The sequence below is a fragment of the Saccopteryx bilineata genome, chromosome 11 (assembly GCF_036850765.1).
Source record: "Saccopteryx bilineata isolate mSacBil1 chromosome 11, mSacBil1_pri_phased_curated, whole genome shotgun sequence".
NCBI lineage: Eukaryota > Metazoa > Chordata > Mammalia > Chiroptera > Emballonuridae > Saccopteryx > Saccopteryx bilineata.
Window position 1 is genome coordinate 79,859,320 of NC_089500.1, and position 20,447 is coordinate 79,879,766.

At 47.8% G+C, this 20,447-nt stretch overlaps 3 protein-coding genes across 3 annotated transcripts; 2 read left to right on the top strand and 1 right to left on the bottom strand.

Moving 5' to 3' along the window:
* Positions 1-3: 3 nt before the first annotated feature.
* Positions 4-5,137, top strand: LOC136315231 (acyl-coenzyme A thioesterase 13-like). The gene is made up of 3 exons (XM_066246670.1): positions 4-226; positions 2,072-2,256; positions 3,672-5,137. Exons 1-3 carry the CDS (start codon positions 149-151, stop codon positions 3,826-3,828), a joined length of 420 nt encoding a protein of 139 aa, XP_066102767.1. The 5' UTR covers positions 4-148; the 3' UTR covers positions 3,829-5,137.
* Positions 5,138-5,776: 639 nt separating this feature from the next.
* C11H6orf62 (chromosome 11 C6orf62 homolog) lies at positions 5,777-13,748 on the bottom strand. The gene is made up of 5 exons (XM_066246669.1): positions 12,245-13,748; positions 10,565-10,741; positions 9,652-9,774; positions 9,050-9,184; positions 5,777-6,928 (listed from the first exon to the last, which is right to left on the bottom strand). The coding sequence occupies exons 1-5, from the start codon at positions 12,371-12,373 to the stop codon at positions 6,803-6,805; spliced, it is 690 nt and encodes a 229-aa protein (XP_066102766.1). The 5' UTR covers positions 12,374-13,748; the 3' UTR covers positions 5,777-6,802.
* A 107-nt stretch (positions 13,749-13,855) lies between these two features.
* LOC136315229 (uncharacterized) lies at positions 13,856-15,310 on the top strand. Its single transcript, XM_066246668.1, has 2 exons — positions 13,856-14,571; positions 14,986-15,310. Exons 1-2 carry the CDS (start codon positions 13,856-13,858, stop codon positions 15,293-15,295), a joined length of 1,026 nt encoding a protein of 341 aa, XP_066102765.1. The 3' UTR covers positions 15,296-15,310.
* Positions 15,311-20,447: the final 5,137 nt, after the last annotated feature.

The window sequence follows — 20,447 nt, forward strand, 5'->3', positions numbered from 1 at the left end:
GCGCGCGCACCAGGAGTGGCTCTACGTGCTCTGCGTCCTCTGTGTCCTCTGCGTCCTCTGCGTCTTCTGCGTCCTCGCAGCTCCGGGGTAACCCGGCTCTTCCAAGCTCTGTCTTGTGCGCGGCCCGGGAGCCGGCGGACGGCCCACGATGAGCCTGACCCAGAATCTGCGGGAGGTGATGAAGGCCATCAGCAATGTCCCAGGCTTTGATAGGATTTTGCAAAAGGTATCGGAGGCGCAGCCCCGCTATGCGATGCGGCCGGAGGGGCCCCGCGCCGGGGTGGGTGTCGCTGTGTCCCCGCCTGTAGGTCAGCTCTTTGATCTTGGCTCCTGAGCAGAGCGCGGCTGTGCGCCAGGTCAGGGGCGCAGACGAGCTCGTCTGGCCATGCAGAACCGGGATGTCACTCGTGCAGACACCGCTGCGCTGCTGGGCTCCAGAGCCAGAAGGGACCGCACTGCAGGGAGGCGGGACACGCAGGGGCCAGGTGGAGGGAGCACAGGAGCCGTGGAGCCCACAGCCCTTGTCCCCAGTGTCTGTGCCCAAGGACGCGTTATGTAGGAAGCATTCCTCACCAAGCACGAGGATGACATGTAACAGCCTGAAATCTTGTGCGTGCCTTTCTTCCAACTAGAGTCGAGGACTGGGGGATTTGGAAGTGATTTGAAGGTGGAGTTGAGCACGGAAACGCCGCCTCCCTTATTAGGTGGCACACGGACAGTGTTGGGCACAGCGCCTGTCCTGTCCAGGTGCTCCATCAGTGGCAGTTCTGCAGACCTAACGAACCACGGAGTGCTTGTGGCCTCCCACCCCCAGAACAGACACACCCAGGGCTTATCTGTCCTGAGCCCCGAGTGGCGGTGAGACCGTGGCTGCACAGCTCACTTCAGCTTCCAAACAGCAAGCTGCAAGGGCTTTTCCCAGCAATTTAAATAAGATACAAGAAACATGTTTCTATTGCTTCTCTGTTTTCTTTTTAAAGATGCTTAATATACGATTTAAATCTATTGTTCCAGTTCCTGACTGGCTAGCTTAGTCGGTTGAATATGGTTCGGAAAATACCAAGGTTACATGTTCGATCCCTGGTCAGGGCACATTATGGGAAGTGACCAATGAAGGCACAACTATGTGGAACAGCAAACAATGCTTCTCTCTCCCCATTCCTCTCTCTAAAAATCAATCAACACATTTTAAAAATTTATTGTTCCACATTTTATCTCTCCGTAATTCTTTTGAACTGTGATACTGTAGATGGGCAGGGCCTTAAGAGCACTTAACTTTCCATAACGTTATAATTCTAGTAACTCACTGAACTATTGAATTTCTTCCAGTTTGATTTTAAACTTGTTGTTTATAAAGTCATTTTAAAAATTACTGTGCATCAAGTAGGGAACGTCTGAATTAAACCTGTAATGGGCTAACAGATCACAGGGACCATGGCTTTGTTGGTGCAAGATTTGCAAGGAGACATTCAGATGCCAGGTTGTTCTACTAAATAAGGCTGGAGGCCCTGGCTGGTTGGCTCAGCGGTAGAGCGTTGGCCTTGCGTGCAGAGGACCCGGGTTCGATTCACGGCCAGGGCACACAGGAGAAGCGTCCATTTGCTTCTCCACCCCTCCGCCGTGCTTTCCTCTCTGTCTCTCTCTTCCTCTCCCGCAGCCGAGGCTCCATTGGAGCAAAGATGGCCCGGGCGCTGGGGATGGCTCTGTGGCCTCTGCCTCAGGTGCTGGAGTGGCTCTGGTCGCAACAGAGTGACGCCCTGGAGGGGCAGAGTGTCGCCCCCTGGTGGGCATGCTGGGTGGATCCCGGTCGGGCGCATGCGGGAGTCTGTCTGGCTGTCTCTCCCCGTTTCCAGCTTCAGAAAAATACCTAAAAAAAAAAAATAAAAATGCCCTTTAAAAAAACAAAACAAAACAAAAAGGGTTTTTGGGTTAACTTCTGTTGGAGATGGATATCTGACTTTCTGAATCAGTTTTCTGGGGCAACCCCGTTTAATCTGGTGACAGCTTTTGATGGGCTGTTTGAGCTTTTCTAACAGCTTACAATGCTGCCGTCCCTTTCTCATACGTGAAGGTGACTGTCATCTCTGCGACCCCTGAGAAGGTGACCTGTGAGCTCAGAGTGGAGGAGGAGCACACCAACAAGATAGGCACCCTGCACGGAGGGCTGACCGCCACCCTGGTGGACTGCATATCAACCATGGCTCTGCTGTGCTCAGAGAGGGCCGAGCCGGGTGTCAGCGTGGACATGAACATAACGTAAGTGGCCGGGCTGCACCGGGTGTAAGTGTGGCTCGAGGTTTGCTCTACCAGGGTCCCTGGCCTCTAGAAGCAGAGGAACTGATTTCTGAGTACTCTGTGTACTGGCAGTCAAGGGGGTGATCCAAAAACGTTTAGCAAAGCAAACATCTAGCCTCTCGCAGAGGCTGGTGGGAAAAACATCACCATGGACTCATGGCTTGTGTTTCATAGTCCTGACAAGTACTGACTAAAACTCAAAGACAAGTTGGAGATACCTTCATGCAGACATCATCCCCTTGTGACAAGGTGACAGCACTGGTCCAGGTGGTGACCCAGGGCATCTCCCTGAGGCACAGACATGCTGTGCAGGGGCAGCACCCCAGGGCAGGCCGCCTCAGGGACCGCTCCGGTCCGGGTGGACACGACTCAGCTCCGACGCTCACTGGCACTGTCGCCCAGGCCTCCCCGAAGAAGAGCAGGGTCCAGGCACTTAGTGTCCGTTTGCTTTTGCCACCTAACCCACAGGAAAGAAATACATACAGATTTCATGACCAGGATTACAAGGACCTATGTTAATTCCCGTAATCTTTCTATAGTCATTGTAGAGTAAGTTCTAAGTACTGATAGGACACAGTAACAGCCAGTAATACTTCACCTGGGGTTCAGATTAGATGACAGCTCCAGGAAATGTACAGTGGCAAACAGTGCACAAGGGAGGGGCACTAAGAAAAGCCCTTCCCGTGTTTATGGGGAGGGACACCAGTGTGGTGGGGGACCAGCTCCTCAACTTAGCCAGGCCAGAAAGCTCAAGGACATGGTTCCTAATTTCACTCCTAGAAATAGTTTAACAAAATGGTGTTCTGGGACGCATACCACTTTCCCTTTTAAAAACTACTGGCTGTGCCTGATCATGCAGTGACACAGTGGATAGAGCAGGTGTCCCCAAACTGCGGCCCCTGAAACCATTTATCTGGCTCCCACACTTCCAGAAGGGTCACCTCTTTCATTGGTGGTCAGTGAGAGGAGCACTGTATGTGGCGGCCCTCCAACGGTCTGAGGGACAGTGAACTGGCCCCCTGTGTAAAAAGTTTGGGGACCCCTGGGATAGAGCATTGGACTGGGACAGGGAGGACCCAGGTTCAAAACCCCGAGGTCGCTAGCTTGTGCATGGGAACCTAGACACGACCCCATGGTTACTGGCTTGAGCCCAAAGGTCATTGGCTTGAGCCTAAGGTCACTGGCTTGAGCAAGGGGTCACTCACTATGTTGTAGCCCTCTGGTCAAACATGACAGAAAGCAATCAATGAATAATCAAGTAGCCTCAATGAAGAATTGATGCTTCTCTTTTCTCCCTTCCTGCCTGTCCCTATTTGTCCTTCTGTGAAAAAAACCCAACTTGCTGTTCATTGTATGAAAATGTGTTCCCTTTCAAGGTACTTGTCACCAGCGAAAATAGGAGAGGACATAGTCATCACAGCTCACATTCTGAAGCAAGGGAGGACGCTGGCCTTTGCTTCCGTGGACCTGACCAACAAAGCCACCGGGAAGCTGGTGGCCCAGGGCAGACACACAAAGCACCTGGGGAAGTGACAGCAGCCTGTGGCCTCAGGAAACCCAACCAGGAGCACCGGATGTAAATCCACTGAAATGCAATCTTCCAAATAAATCAGCACTACTGCCAGTGGCCAAGAAATTCTTTAGGAAAGAGGCAGAGCCCAAGGGGGCTGTGGGGTGGGGCGTGTTTTTATTTTAAGCCTCTTCATAGTGTTTAATCATGTGTGATACTTGGTTGTTAACACCTGGGGCACTTTTAACATCCCATTTCCGGGGCTGCGGGCCTCAAGGAACACCAGGACTAACTAAAGAGCGAAAGGAAAGGAACCTTTAGTGAGTGTGGAAACGCAGGCTCTCCTGTTAGGACACACGCTGTCTGCTGCTGGGACAGAGGGGACTGCACGGCAGCCGTGAGCACAGGGCCCAGACCCCGATTTGTCAACCCCCCACAGGGACCTGGGCTCCTTGGAGAAGCAGCTGTTTCCAGGCTGAATGTTTCTTGTGCCTGAAAGGGAGTGGTCAAGAAAATGAGGGGTGTGCCTTCAAGTCAGAAGGAAAGAGCCCATCCAGTTTCGGTGTGTGGGAGGGCTTCCTTACAGAAGGTGGTTCATGGGAGGGAGTCTATACCAACACAGGTGTGGCTGCCACAAAAGGCAAACAGCGTGGACACACTCCTGGGAAGGCGCAGGAAGTCTGCTGGTTGCCCTCAGACTGCTTAAGTGCAAGTGGGGAAACAGTTAAGGCTACAGAGTAGAAATGCCACCTAGGACCCATCAGAATTGACACAAAGACAACGGACAGTGAACCTCTGAATGTGAACTTGGGAACAGTCAAGTCAGACATTGGGCTCTGGCCAGAATGCACAGTCCAAATCACACCCAGAAGAAACAACTCAAAATGCAAGAGGCTCAACTTTCCTGTTTTAGAAATTGGCCTGTACTCTTCAAATATGCTGAGGCTGGCGAAGGTTAAGGAACTGTTCGAGAGGTGACCAGAGACGTGACAAGTGAGTGCAGTGATCCTGTATTGTAGGGGGCTGGGAAACCCCTCAAGGATGTGAGGACAAGGGGCTCCTGCGGAATACGGATGGTAGGTTCAAGTGTGTGTCTGTTACATTGCCTGAGTTTGAGAACCTTCCTGTGGGACCTACGTACCAAGGGGTAAGGAATTGGGATGCATGCACGAAGTGCCACCAGACCAAGTGTTCAAATGTGTGTAAACATATGCAAAAAGACAACGAAAACAAATGTGACGAATGTTACAGACTAAATGTGAGTCAAGGGTATACAGAAGCTTTCTGTATTGCTCTTTTTAAAATTTATTCTAAAATAAAACCTTAAAACCACTGGTTGCTGCACTGCCTGACTTGTTGAGTAGTGACGAGTGTAATGTGACAGAGTAAGTCAGGTAGGAGCCAGGCCCCTATACACCCTGCCCTGGTCATCCCACTGGGAGCCCGGGCAAGCTTCCATCTGCCTGTGCAGGGTTGTTAAGCCTAAGACGGCTCAGAACACTACCTGACCTTGGTCCACGGTGAGAGCGTCATTTCAAATTCACTGACTAGGAAACATGTCAAAGCATTTTGGGACTGGTATTTTTTCTTTTCCATGAAGGTATAACAGGCCAGGCTGACAGAATATCCTGGATTCCTACTCTTGTTAACATTGCCACGCAGCAGCCATTTTCCTCTTCTGATTTTACTGTTTAGCCATGAACTCGCAATGCCACCCCCAAGGCCATCAGGAACACCTACCCAGAGACTTCGGAAAGAAGTTACCACTTCAAGTTTTGTGTATTCACCTGAAAAGTCAGGGAACTTTCACCTATTTTATTTAGGTTTTCATTTTTTCAAATTCCAACCAGAAGCTAAATACAATTGGAAACCAGTAAGCACTAAGTTTCGCTCCAAAGGAGTAGGATCACTCAGATTTACTCCAATAAAGTATATGCAACCCTTAAGCAAAGCTTCTCTTCTTTTAAAAGAAAAAAAACAAAAACAAAAAACTATATAGTAGTCTTCCCTTATGTTCATTGCACAAAATGAGTTCTGCTTTCATAACTTTGATACTCAATGGTTGTTTTACAATTTAAGATTCCAACTTTAATAACTTTTTCTACTCCAAAAAAACCTCCGGAAGTTTTTCTTTTAGATGGTGTAGAGACCAGTATTTCTGCAAATTCACTGAAATTTTTTTCTTTGTAATAAAATCTCCTTAAAATCAGAAAACAAAACAAAAACCAAAAGGTAAGTCCTCTACCTATCGTGGTTTCTGCAGCCATGCTCAAGTCTGTTTCACAGCTGCGCTAGCTACTCCGAGCTCCAGATCTGCTTCTCTGGGTCTTGCTGTGTCCACACAGCAGAATACTTTTAGACCAGCAACCTGGGGAAAGAGATCTGGAAATAAAATACATTTATGAGTACCAGGAAACAGACATGGCCCAGTTAAACTGAAGGCAAGAAAAATGCCTACAAAGAGATGCTTTTCTTTTTCCCATTTAAAATTTCTTTCCCGTGGTTTAATTTCTTTTTAACCACTTCTGGTCATTAGAATGAATCTGACCGTGTTCAGGAACAATGGTGATTATAGCAAAGCTATTAAGTTTTTAACATGTTACTTATAACTGTTACCCTCACTCCCCACCCTCTAAATCCTGACGACAGGTGTCAGAGGCTCGCAGCACAGACGGAGACGGGAGCACTGAGTGGCCACGCTCCGGCCTTGGGGAGCAGGGCGCAGGGCCGGGACGCAGTCCTCTCTTCACACAGGAGCTGACGCAGGGCAGCAAGACGCAGGGCACCTTCCTTCACAGTCCGTGCAGAAGACATCTAACCTTTTCAAGTTCTGAGATATAAATGATTAAAAAAAAATCCAGGATGAACAAGTTTCAAAATGCATAGTGTTCTGTGCATGAGTCCATTTTCTTTACCCTCTGAAAGAATTAAAGTGGTGAGAAAACAAGAAAAACGGCTGCTGCACTCGGACGTCTCGCGCCGCCTGCTGGCCGGCACCTACTCCGGCATGTAAGGGTGGAGGTGGTCCTCTATGGTGCCGACGGCCCAGTGGGTCAGCTGCTCCTGGGGCAGGTAGAGGCAGATGCTGCATAACTTGAAGATTGTAGCTTTGTTTTTTGGAGTCTGTAAGGAGACAAGTTTTCATACTCTTAATAAATAATTGGCTTAAACGCAAGCAATCGGCGGCCACGTGCAGTCCACCTCCCACAGGTGACTGAGCACTTACACAGTGACAGAGTTAAGGGATCAGGGGTGGCCCCACCCTTAGAGGTCAGAGTTCAGAACTCTGCCACAGGAAATTTGGGAAAACTAAACAAGCAAGACTACAAAGAAATATTTCAAGAATTTATGCAGAATAAATGTCAAGTCAACCATAGACTACTTCCTAAAAGAAATTCGGGTAAAGGCATTTCATGGAGACCGATTTGAAGAGCAGTTTTGTATGAAGACAGCAGATATGGTGAGAGTGGAAGTGAGGGGAAAACCAGAAATAGAAATAGGTAAAAAAAAAGATCTCAGCAGATACCAGATAAAGAAAGCCATAGTATTACCAGATAAATCACACCTGTCTTCCAAGTTCACCTTTTCACTGTAGAGCCTCTAAAAAAGATGGCCTTTATTTTTCATTTAAATGTTACAAACTTGTAAATATCATTTGCTCAGACTTGAACAGAAAGAACAGGCCCCAGCCAGTCACTTCCACGCCTGCGTGAAGCCCCGAGTCCAGGCGTGCGCCTCTACCAACTGTCCGTCCAATCTCACCCTCTGTTCTAGCCCTTTTCGATAGAGGTTAATAACAAAGGATCTATTATAAACTTTAACAGAAAGAACAGGCCCCAGCCAGTCGCTTCCACGCCTGCGTGAAGCCCCGAGTCCAGGCGTGGGCCCCTACCAACTGTCCATCCAATCTCACCCTCTGGTCTAGCCCTTTTCCATAGAGGTTAATAATAAAGGGTCTATTATAAACTAAGTGAGGACATTCAGGTTAAGGTGATGAGAATAAACAATGTTCTTAAAATAATAACTAATTCAGAATATCTGAACTGCTGCTTTAATTGGAAGTGCTTATTTGAAACACAAATGGACCTTTAAATACAATATGCCTAATCCCTTAGGTGTTTATTTTCCTTGAAACAGGCCAGTGCTTCTCAAAACTTAACATGACCAGTCACCTAGGATTCTGTTCGGAACGCAGACTCTGACTGAGCAGGAGGGGCACTCCTGAGACGACAGACACAAGTTCTCAGGTGACACTCATCTGCTGACCATGCTCTTCACAGAAAAGTTTTAGGGTAGCATTTTTCAAACTCTGTCCACTGGATGCATGCCTTTTAAAAGCTCTCCAGCCACTGACCTGTGGTGGCGCAGTGGATAAAGCGTCGACCTGGAAATGCTGAGGTCGCCGGTTCGAAACCCTGGGCTTGCCTGGTCAAGGCACATATGGGAGTTGATGCTTCCAGCTCCTCCCCACCTTCTCTCTCTGTCTCTCTCTCTTCTTTCTCTCCCTCTCTGTCTCCCTCTCTCCCTTTCTCTCTCCTCTCTAAAATGAATAAAGAAAATTAAAAAAAAAATAAATAAAAAATAAAAAATAATAAAAGCTCTCCAGCCAGTTCTAAACATGTAGCCAAGTGTGGGGACCACTGTACTAGGGTCAGCCCAGCTCTGCTTCTTGTTCTTACAATGCAGTGTTCTGGAGGTGGCGGACCCACAGTCCAGCATGCAGACAACATGCTGTAGAACTGGGCACCTGACACCCACACAATTCTGTTGTCTAGTGTCACCTCAATAAACTCAATTTAAAAAATTATAATGCACTGTTCAAGGTGCAAAACAGAATCAAGTAACTGGCACAAAACAGTTTGATAATCAATAAGCATTTAAAATTACCCCCTAAGTCAGGGGTCCCCAAACTTTTTACACAGGGGGCCAGTTCACTGTCCCTCAGACCGTTGGGAGGGCTGGACTATAAAAAAAACTATGAACAAATCCCTATGCACACTGCACATATCTTAAAGTAAAAAAAACAAAATGGGAACAAATACAATATTTAAAATAAAGAACAAGTAAATTTTAATCAACAAACTGACCAGTATTTCAATGGGAACTATGCTCCTCTCACTGACCACCAATGAAAGAAGTGCCCCTTCCGGAAGTGTGGTGGGGCCGGATAAATGGCCTCAGGGGGCCGCATGCGGCCCGCGGGCTGTAGTTTGGGGACCCCTGCCCTAAGTGGTCAGTGCTCACCTGCAAGTGCTGTCTGTCAATGAAGAGAAACACAGACTGGCTTGGGTTGTTGACAACAATTCCAGTCTTGTCCTTGCGGCTCAGTACATGCAGAAACTGTTTCTCGTAGTCACCGTGATGAAACTCAAACTTAGCCTAATTAAAAACACAACATTTCTATGTCACCACAGGTATTACACAACGTGAAACATTGTACCGCACACACATACACACTGCCGTGCTGTCCAACCTGCTAGCTGATACGGCTGCTAATTATAAAGAACATTCTCTTCACCACAGAAAGTTCCACCGCCGGAAGGTCAGGAGTGCACAGGACACAGGTGGAGAGGTCTCGCTAACGTCATGCATGCACCCCTCCTTAAATCAACACACGTCTACCTCACAAGATTTCCTCAGGCCACAATTTCAGACACTTTGGGGAGCTGAGAACCACCAGCTCACTCCAGAGACTCTAAGGCAAATGTATTTTCCTACTGCATCACAACATTCAAAAGTCTGGGACCCAAAATAAACCTTCTGAGAAAGTACACCCCAGGACTTTAAGGTAGATTCTATTCCAGTTTTCACTTGAGGTGCTCACCACTAATTTTAGAATAAAATACCTGAACAGGCCTAAAAGGCTCATCAGATTCCTTCCACCTAGAAAACAGGAGACAGACAATTTTTTCAATGTCATTCCGAGGCCAAAGAATGAAATCCATCTCCTGAGTACAGCCAATCACGTCCTATAAAACGACAAAAATAAAAACAAGAAGAAAATAATTTTTAGAGAGACAGGCAATGTCACAAATTAGATGGTTTGATTATAGAAACACTACACAGTGCAAAAGATCCACTGTATACCGTTACATGTGAGACGTGACCGTCATATAGCTGCACAGCTCACAGCTCGGGACCTGATTCTAACTTCTATCTTGTCGAGTCAGTCTAGTCCCTCAACAAGGTCCCTCCATCGAAGCCTAAACGCACCAGCTCTGATTCTTTGTCTTTTTTAAGTCCCCGCACTTTTTATTTCTACTCTTCAAAATCAGAACTATATATATTTAAGCAAAGATGTCTTGGGGCTTCTGATATGAACACTACCTTCTTATAATTCTCCTTATCACCCTAGTCTAGTGTATTAATTTCCCGAGGCCAATAAACCCTTCAGACTAGTTCATGGCCTCCTCCCGACACCACCCCTGATGGTGGGGTTCTCTTCTACAACTATACCAGACTGACTTTCAAGAAGCCGCAGAAGCTTAGACGGTTGGTGGCAATAGTATCTTCTACTTTAAGTTTTTTAAGGGCATGTTATTTCTTCCATAAAAAAGAAAACCAATGAATAGTACTATAAAACATTACCGCAATAATGCACACCACTATCAGCATAAAACCACCTAAGAAGTCACCTACATTTTATTTGAAATCAACTTTTAAAGAGATTCATGACCACGGTAACTGCCTATTTTAGAGGGGAAAATGCAAGCCTGACTCGCTAACGCTACCAAATCAAGACTTCAAGCCAGAGCTCACCCTGCGCATAGACTGGTAGCGTGGAGCGTGGAGCTGGACCACGTCCTTCTGTAGGAGCTCCACGGAGCTCTCCAAGGAGTAGCTGGAGTCCCGCACACCTTTCAGGATGTTTTCTTCGTAATTGTTAGTCATGACTGGAATAACCTCAGACACTTCAAAAAGTGCTGATTTTTTCTTCTAAAAAGAATAAAAAGGTATATTAACACAATGGTAGCACTTTTTTTAACACTCAGTTCATATTATAATGTCCTGTATCTTTATTCTAACTCAGCAAAATTTTTAAAGGAAATTTCTGTACTGAAGACAGATTTTCATCCAGGCCAACCCTCCCATCCTCCCCCTGCCCCACACAGGCTGCTATCAGAATGTTTACCCACACGGCTTCATAACGTCACCTATCCACAACAAGCATTTATTCTAGAATACTTCTTAAATGCTGTGAGAAACAAATATCAGTACCCCTAAGGTTAAAGAAAAGGTTTACTCTTGATATGATTTCATTCAACTGGTTCTACAAAGTTAAAAGTAAAATGTCAGCAGTTTAAAACGCTACTCAAAATATATTGTTTTACTCCTTAATGGGCCAATTTCCATCTCGATATTATAACTACAAGTGTCAATGCTCTCCGACCTCTGATTATAAAATTCATGAACTACTCAGACCAGTGCCTGGGACCAGCTCTGCAGGTACAGATGTCCTCAGGTTAAAGAACCGGTGGTACTGCGGCACCTTCCCAACCGATCCTCACCAGCTACATCTTGATTTCTAGAGAACCTGCACTAGAGTATCTTCAACTAAAATCTGATCTCATCAATTCTTCAGTCAGCTTACTCAAAAGAGGCAGAGAAAAAGAGAGAAAAAGAGAATGGAAAAATAAATTGCTAGGACTACCAAGCTTGGAACAAGCCACTCAGAACAGACTACTTCTGAAAACACCGAACAAAGCCTTCTATACTCTAGCAGCAGAGCACTTTGACACATGACCTTTAAGAGCTGAGTGTTGGGTTCAAACCTGGGGAACTTCCAAATCGATACACTAAGATATTTCATTTAAGCGCAAAAATCCTAATATCATGTCAAATAGATACCGTTATTTTAGGTTGTAATAAAATGTTTCCCCTTGGTAACTCAAGTCATTATTTACTATTTAACTATAGAATTCTGATTAAGGCTCCAAAAACTTAAACTTCCTATTTCACTTAGAATGGTCATAAACTGCACATCTACACAAATTAACCATTTATGCATTTAACTGCTCCCAAACACTAAAGTGCATTCTATTTCATTACATAAGATACCTACATATCCCAGACTTGAAGAGTGCTTTTTAACATTCTGGTTCCAACTTACCACTTTCAGTCAAATATTTACATACTTTACATCAGACAATCTTTAAACTCAGTTATAAGGTTCTCTACCTAACTGGACATGAAATTACTGCAAAGCATAGAGAAAGTTTTACAATGCTGCCCACCCCATGTTAATTGGAAGCAGACCCTGAGCTTTAGAGGTGCCTGCAAACTAGCCAGGACCAGGCCTCCATTCAGTTATATCCAAACTACTGGAGTCAGGAACTCCCCCAGGGACGAAGATCAAGGCATACAAAGGAGACTTCTGCCAACCACTTTAACAACTTACAAAACCCCTTGTGCTCACTCACATTAAGAACTTTAAATTACCTTCTCCTTGAACACAAAAGCAACATACATCTTGAAGTCAAACTGGTCAGCTAGAGATTCTTTTTTCTTCCTAAGCTGAGCACGTAGTCTGTTCAGAGCTTGTTTCTTCCGGGAGTTTGGGTCCCCCATTTTGAAACACAGGTGGTACTAAAGCCTTTGGAAATTGTCACTAAACTATGGGCACTTTTTCTTAAGACTCAAGTACAACAGAAACAAGTCATTTTTTTTCCTCCCTGCTAATATGATTGAATTGCTAAAATCACGACTGTAACCCAAAAATTGCACCTTCTGGCAATATTAGCAGACTGTCATATTACAGGGTCAAGAAACCAAAGGTGCCGTCCAGTCATGTTTGGACAATAACGTTTAGGGCGGGACGGGAAAAAGGAAGAGGAGGAAGGAAAGCAAGAGGAGAAAATACTGGAACTAATTTTTTGAAAAACACATCTGGCTTAACCGCCAAAATTAAGGCTTCGGGGGTAAACGAAAAGCCTGCTACCAAGACTTAGGTGCGCAATAAAACCCAGCTGACACCAGTCCAATCCTTAGAACCCATCTGGGCTTTCCCCCCTCTTTTTAGACAAAAGACAATGAAAAGGAACAGGGAGGGGTGTAATCCTTGCTTTCCAAATAACTCCCTCCCCCCAAAAAATGAAATGGAAGAAAAAGGGAAAACAGAAAGAAAAAAACACTCCCCCACACCTAAAATCCTCCCCCCAAAAAACACCAACAGGGAAGGTGAATGAAACTGAAATAGCCAATTGGATTTACCCAGCCAGACCCATGGCCGCAGCACCTAATGAATTCCTAGTTATTTCAGGTTTCACTACTGCTGTCTTGTCAGTGGCTGCTATTGATGACCCGGGGTGCTGAGCCAGGAGAGAGGGGCGACAGCGGTCGAGGACGGGGAGAGGTTCAGGGTTTCCCTGCAATTCACTACAGTGTAGACCGGGGGCGGGCAGCTGCCGCCCAGAGGAGCCAGGAGAAAAGACAGCGGAGTCGCTTCCAACGTCCCCAGCACCCCCATTTTCACCGGCCGGCGGCTCACGCTGCTGCCCAGAAGCATGATGGCAGAAGGAGGGGACGGGACAGGGCGGGACGAGGGGGTCCCGAACGGAATGGAGCGGTTCCTCCGGCAGGGAGCCTTCCCTAGCGCTTCGCCCCGACCGAACCCGTGGGCATCGCCGAGGCTAAAAGGCGGCGGGTTCTTCTCCCCAATCCAGGCCGAGCCGGGGGCCCACCTGCCACCTGCCGCCCCAGGCCCGCCTCCCGCCCTCGGCCTTCAGCCGCAGCGACTCGCTCGCGCCACGGGAGACACGGGATCACTCGGGTTCTGTCTCATGTCATCGTGGAGACCATACCCCGCCCGGGTGGGTAGACAGGTAGGTAGGTAGGTAGGTAGGTAGGAGGAGGCGGAACCGGAGAGAAAGGGGAAGGACTCGTGGGGGCAAAAAAAAAAAAAAAAAAGAAAGAAAAAAAAGAGTTGCGTGACTATTAGTGACTTTTGGAAGGAGGCCCACCCGACCCCACCCCACCCCCCAGAGAAGAAACGGAGTGCCCGGCTGTCCGGCGGAGCGCTCACGTGGGACAGAGCATGTTTCCCGGGTGTGGATGGTGCAGGGCGGGGGCGCGGCCGCGCGGCGCGGGGCGGGGCCGGGGCGCGGGGCGGGCGGGCCCTCTAGCCGCAGCCCGCGGGCGCGGAGGCGGCGGCGGCGGAAGTGGCGGCGGGGGCGCTGCTCGCGGCTCGGGCAGGAGCCATGTCAAGAGAAGACCAGCAGCCAACGGAGCCCCGCCATGGCCGCGGCGGCGCGCACTGGGGCCGGGCCGCCCGCGCTGCTGCCGCCACGCAGCCCCTGCCTGGGACCCATAGTCTGGCTTCGGCGCCCGGGCGGAGAGAGGACGGGACGGCGGCGGGAGAGAGAGGGAGAGGCGGGGAGAGAGAGAGAGACAGAAGGAAGCGACGGACGGAGGGAGGGAGGGAGGGAGCCCTGCGCTAAGCTCTGCCGGCGAGTCAAGTTATGGCAGCTCAAGCATCTGCTCCGAGTCCTCCTGGCCCGCGGCGGCGGCTTGCAGGATAGCGGGGTCGCGGGGACAGCCGAGCGGAAGGCGAGCGTCCGCGGCGGCGGCGGCGGCCTCGGCGCCTCCCGGGTCCGGGCAGAGTCGCGTCTGAACCCGAGAAGCCAGAACAAACAACTTAAAATGGCAGCGACGCCGCTGCGTCACCCGCCCCTCGGCGGCACCGCCCCGCGCACGCTGCGCCTGCGCCCTCCGCGGGGCCTACCATCTAGGCGGAAGCAGCGGGCGGGGGGGAGAACAGCCTGGGCCCGGTAGGTCGGCACGGTTACCTAGGAGGGAGGGGAGAGAAGCGCAGGAGGAGGGAGTGCGAACAGAACTTCATAGAAACAGCGTTTGAGGTGAAACTGCTTAGTCGCGTATTTCCGCCTCAAAGGGGAGTTTGAGGATAGAGAGCCCCCCTCTTTTTCAAAATGGAGAGTTCTTGGGGCGGGGACATGCCTTCCCTACTTCCTCCGTCCGGAAGTCGAGGGTCTCAGAGTTGGCTCCGCCCACCCTTGTCATCATAAGGCCACGCCCCGTGCCCTCCCTGGCAAAGCACCCGGATGGAATCGCTTTTCCGGGTTCTCTTGCGCCTCTCCGACGCGGGGCGGGGAGGCGGGGCTAAACCCGCGGGCGGAGAGTGGGCGGGGCGAGAGGTATCCGGAATTGATTGTATTTCGTTACAGTGTTACTCCTAAGGAGCTAATGGCTTGTCCCTTCGGGGGGCTCAGCGTTCCGGTGTCCTCCACGCACAAGCTGGGAATTCACGTCCAGTGTCCGGGGTTTAAACAGCGTGCGGCGGGGGCTGGCTCCCTGGGGCCCCACGTGGCTCTGTCCCCGCCTCGCCACGTGCGCGGGCAGCTGAGCGGTCCCCACGCTCTGAGCAAGGTCAGAGATAACCTCGCGACGCTGCTAACGACGACTTCGGGAAGGACACACCCCTCCTGCCGCGTGGATTTTTTTTTTTTTACCTCTTCCGAACGCGATTTCTGTTAGGATCCCCCAGGGCCCCAGACCTCTGTCCTCGAAATGGGAAGAGGGGGACGTTGGCCACTGAGTCACAAGTCCTAGGCACCAGAGAGCCTTTTCAGTCCCCTTTTTCACAGCTATAACGTGCTAATGAAAACGTGTAGTATTAGGTAATCAAAAGTCAAAACTGGACTGAAAGCAAAGCCTAATAATACTCCTTATGGGTCACTCTCTGTGATAACATTTTAGAATTTTGTTGGGTCCCCAAATTACAACTCTTTAGTAGGTAAACTCAAAATAGATTCTGGTACCGCCCGTACGTTTTTTCACCCTTGAGCCAAAAGAATAATTGATACCCACACCCTTCGGTATAAATTGTCCAGAAACAAAGGATGGAATTCCTGAGGTTTCCAAATGATTGCTAACCTGGAAATACACTGCTCACAAAAATGAGAGGATATTGCAACATGAATATGAAGTGTTGAAATATCCCCTAATTTTTGGGAGCAGTATTTAAAGCTAGGGTTTTGCTGGTGCTTCCCTGATTGACTTTCACACAATGATAACTGTGTGGAAAACTCACAAGGTAAAATGGGAGATTCCAAGTAGTTAATGACATTTGTTTAAATATCTATCTATCTATCTATATCTCTATATATTTATATACTTAGCCCTGGGTCTTGTCTGCTTGATCTGGCTGAGTTTTATCTGTGATCATCACCATGGAAGAACTTTTTTTAAAAATAACATCGTTGTGGACATAAAAATACCGTACAAGGGGTCCATGAAAATACCGTACAACAGGACAAGCTGATCATGCCCCCGACTGGGAAAGCAGGTCACGGTGGGTGGTCAAGCCCCAGGCTTGTAGTTCTTCAGTAAAAGGCTTATGTTTGCTTTAAGCAAACCCTGTCGATTGTTTTGTTATTATTATTTTGTTATATATTATTATTTATTGAGGTGTAGGAGTTCTTTCTTCTAGCTATAAGTCTGTTATCAAATATTTGATTTGAAAGTATTTTCTCTCGTTCTGTTAGTTGTTTTTTCCCTTTCTTGGTGGCAGTTGCTGCAGCACAAAAATTTTTCATTTTGATGAAGTCCAATTTATCTTTTTTTTTCTTTTGTTGCTTTTGCTTTTGGTGTCTCACCTAAGAAACTGTTGAACCAGAATCGACCTTTAAAATACACCTTCTCTGCACACACATTCTCTTCTCTTACAAAAACCAGGTTTCCGTAATGTACCCCTCTCAGATTGATGGCCAGCAAGCAAAGTAGATTTCTCAGGAATTCTCAGGTATTTTGTCTGTTCATTCGTGCTATTAAGATTATGAGATGTGGTCTTGATTTTTGGTCATATTTGTGATTTACAGTTTGATAAACATGATAAACATCTTCATAAAACAAGCTTCTGCTTAGACTAGCCAGGCCTGGAAACTAGTCCTGACACTGGACAGTTTGATCCTGAAAGCGGCAGCCCGGGAATCTGGCCTCCAGATTTCAACCTTAGGAGTTTACCCTCTCAGATAAAACTATGACGATACAGGCTAATAAAATCTCACAGTCCAAGGGGGATTACTCACAGCACATGCTCTACACATGGTAATATAAAAACAAGAGACACATACTGTTTTGAGGCCTTGGCTAACTAACCCTTTTGGGGGAGGTGTAAAGAGATAGTTTATTCATTTCTCTGCCAGTCTCACCCCAATTTCACGGAGGCTGAATCTGCGGTGGTCAGTACCTGATTTGCAGGCTGAGAGCTGAGTATTTACTGATGGCCTCAAGCAGGTCATGGGCTTGCACAGTGACCTTGACCAGGTAACCAGCATTGTCCTGGAGCTTAGAAGAGGGTCAGAACCAGAGGAATGTGCTGGGGAGCACCAACGGCCACTGGGGATTTCTTCACTTTCTGACTTCTGTCCCTTCTCCCTGTCTTTCTCTCCATCAGCTTTCCTTTCTTCTTTTCCACGTCTCATGCTTTATGCCGACCAGAAGTACCCGGCGTATGACTTAGCCCCTCTAGTTTATACTCTGGGTTGGAGATGTACAGACTGCGGCCCAGACACATCTGTCCAACAACTTGAGAAGGAGTTCCGACCCGTTCTCTCCGCCTAACAATCTCCATTTGTAAAAGACAAAGCAGGTGCCGCAGGAAAGACTGAAATATGCTCAGATTTTTTTTTTCCTCCTTCCTATCAGAAGGAAATGCAAAAGATATAGAGATATATATGAATGTATAACACTCTCTTCCACAGGTAGGATAATTCCAGTCATAGATATTCACACAAATACAATCTGTGGAAGTCCATAAATGCTTTGTCTAGTAACAAAACAATGCGTGTGTGTATAAAATCCTACGTGTGAACGTATACGTATAGAAGTACACAGGTACCAATGTCCTTTTTCATTTGAATGTGGCATTTATTATCTACCTCTGCATAACACTGTACCCCAAAACTTATCAGTGTATTTATTTTTAGTTTTTAAAGATTTTGTTTATTGATTTTTACAGAGAGGAGAAAGAGAGGAAGGGAGAGGGGTGGAACAGGCAGCATCAACTCCTAGGTCAGGGGTCCCCAAACTTTTTACACAGGGGGCCAGTTCACTGTCCCTTAGACCGTTGGCGGGCCAGACTATAAAAAAGCTATGAACAAATCCCTATGCACACTGCACATATTTTATTTTAAAGTAAAAAAACAAAACGGGAATAAATACAATATTTAAAATAAAGAACAAGTAAATTTAAATCAACAAACTGACCAGTATTTCAATGGGAACTATGCTCCTCTCACTGACCACCAATGAAAGAGGTGCCCCTTCTGGAAGTGCGGCGGTGGCCGGATAAATGGCCTCAGGGGGCCGCATGCGGCCCGCCGGCCGGGCCAGAGTTTGGGGACCCCTGTCCTAGGTGCTTCTTATATGTACCTTGACCTGGGCAAGCCTGGGGCTTCGCACAAGCAACCCCAATGCTCCAAGTTGACAACTCTCCACCACACCACCACAGGTCAGGCAAACTTAGCAGTTTAACACAATAAACATTTAGCTTGGCCGGTGGCGGAGCAGTGGGAAAAGCTTCAACCTAGAACGCTGAGGTTGTCGGTTGGAAACCCTGGGCTTGCCCGGTCACGGGACAAACCACAAAGCAACCAATGAGCAACTAAAGTGAGGCAACTGTGGGTTGATTTTTCTCCTCTCTCTGTCAAATCAATAAATAAGATCTTTGAAACAACAAACATTTATTATGTCATAATGTCTGAGAGTCAGAAATTCAAAGCAGCTTTACTGGGCAGCGCGGGCACAGAAATGCTTACACAGTTGGCCGAGACTGCAGCCACCTGAGGCTTCACTCACAGGACTGGGGGCAAAAGGCTTCCGTTTCTCCCCACGTGCATTTCTCCGACAGGCTTCCCGGGGGTCCCTCAGAACGTGAAAGCTGGCTTCCCCCAGAGGGAGGGAGTGATCTCAAGGAAAGGGAACCGGAACAGAAGCTGCAATCGATGTCTTTGACGATGTCGGCGTGGAACTCACATGTCATCGCCTCCACCCTGGTGACACATGTGGCCCTGTCCTGTGAGGGCAGGAGCTGTACCAGATGTGGAAACTAAGAGACAGGGATCACGGGGGCCGTTCTCAGAGGCTGGCGACTGTCGGCACCTTTGGGGTGGAGGACAGAACAGGAAGCGGCCACTTAATGGCACTCATCCAAGACCTCCAGTCCTAGCACTGTCCAGATAGACTGGGTCAGAGGTCGACAAACTTGACCTAGTCACGCAATGTAGGCCCTATGTCCTGACATCGCACTCTTAGAACTAACCTATAAGCATACCGTTCTTACATGGTGTCACACATTGACTGTAAGTGGTGTCCATCACCCTTGGCCAGGTGACACTAAAGATATACCTGACAGAAGCGGAGAGTGGGACAGGAAAGAGAAATGGAAGGGAGAGTGAAGGGCACCCATAATCTCATGGACTCTGTGAGGAATTAGAAATACTTTCAAATGTTGATGGCAAGAAAGAAGTTCAGAAGAACTAAACATAATAGTTAAGTATCAAAAAATTAGGAGGAAAAAAAAGAAAAATTGGAAGGAAATTTTACCCTGGCCAGGTAGCTCAGTATCATCCCGATATGCCAAGATTGCGGGTTCAATCCCCAGTCAGGGCACATGTGAGAGTGACAGATGAATGCATAAATTAGTGGGACAACAAATCGATGTTTCTCTCTCTCTCTCTTCCTCCTGCTCATCTCCCTCTCTCAAAATCAATTTCTTTTTTTTTTTTTTTACAGAGACAGAGAGAGAGTCAGAGAGAGGGATAGACAGGGACAGACAGAAAGGACCGGAGAGAGATGAGAAGCATCAATCATCAGTTTTTTGTTGTGACACCTTAGTTGGTCATTGATTGCTTTCTCATATGTGCCTTGACCGCGGGCCTTCAGCAGACCGAGTCACCCCTTGCTTGAGCCAGCGACCTTGGGTCCAAGCTGGTGGGCTTTGCTCAAACCAGATGAGCCCACGCTCAAGCTGGCGACCTCGGGGTTTAGAACCTGGGTCCTCTGCATCCCAGTCTGACACTCTATCCACTGTGCCACCACCTGGTCAGGTTTTTAAAATCAATTTTAAAAATTATTTTTAAAAATCGAAGGGAGGGAGGAGGTAAGGTATTCAGGGGTGGGGGTGGGGGCTTCTGAGCCTAAGTCTTTTCTTTCCTAAAAAGGTAGAATGTTTACATTGATAAGTAGAGGCCATTTTAAAATACTTGTATAATAATATCTGGAGTTGTGGAGTCAACCATCATGGCAAATGGAAAGAGATATGGTTGAAAGGAATTTCCTCAGGCGTCTGCCAGATCAAAGAAGCCATATGAAGGCTGCATCTGGCCTGGGGCTTGGGGTTTGGGCGGAGGACTGCTCCCTTTCATCACCAGCATTTATATGTGTTGCACACATGCGTGGTTTTAATAAAAATACCTAAAGAAGAAAAGCAAGGTAGGTCAGAGGATAAAGGGCCGTATGAACACAGGACACGGCCACACAGAACGGCACTGGGAAGGAAGGAATGGATCTAGGAATTCAACAGGAAAAGCCTAGAAGACAGAATGTCTGGATAGAAGTCGATAGAGGGGCCTGACCTGTGGTGGCGCAAGGGATAAAGCATCGGCCTGGAACACTGAGGTCACTG

Bases quoted from the DNA above. Each gene is read 5' to 3' on its own strand.
- LOC136315231 (XM_066246670.1), top strand. From the start codon at position 149: ATGAGCCTGACCCAGAATCTGCGGGAGGTGATGAAGGCCATCAGCAAT. The intron at 227-2,071 runs GTATCGGAGGCG...TCATACGTGAAG, and splicing joins TTGATAGGATTTTGCAAAAG to GTGACTGTCATCTCTGCGAC. The intron at 2,257-3,671 runs GTAAGTGGCCGG...TTCCCTTTCAAG, and splicing joins AGCGTGGACATGAACATAAC to GTACTTGTCACCAGCGAAAA.
- C11H6orf62 (XM_066246669.1), bottom strand. From the start codon at position 12,373: ATGGGGGACCCAAACTCCCGGAAGAAACAAGCTCTGAACAGACTACGT. The intron at 9,775-10,564 runs GTGAGCTCTGGC...GTCGTTTTATAG, and splicing joins GCTACCAGTCTATGCGCAGG to GACGTGATTGGCTGTACTCA. The intron at 6,929-9,049 runs GTGAGCACTGAC...GTCTCCTTACAG, and splicing joins TTGACAGACAGCACTTGCAG to ACTCCAAAAAACAAAGCTAC.
- LOC136315229 (XM_066246668.1), top strand. From the start codon at position 13,856: ATGGTGCAGGGCGGGGGCGCGGCCGCGCGGCGCGGGGCGGGGCCGGGG. The intron at 14,572-14,985 runs GTAGGTCGGCAC...ATTTCGTTACAG, and splicing joins GGGAGAACAGCCTGGGCCCG to TGTTACTCCTAAGGAGCTAA.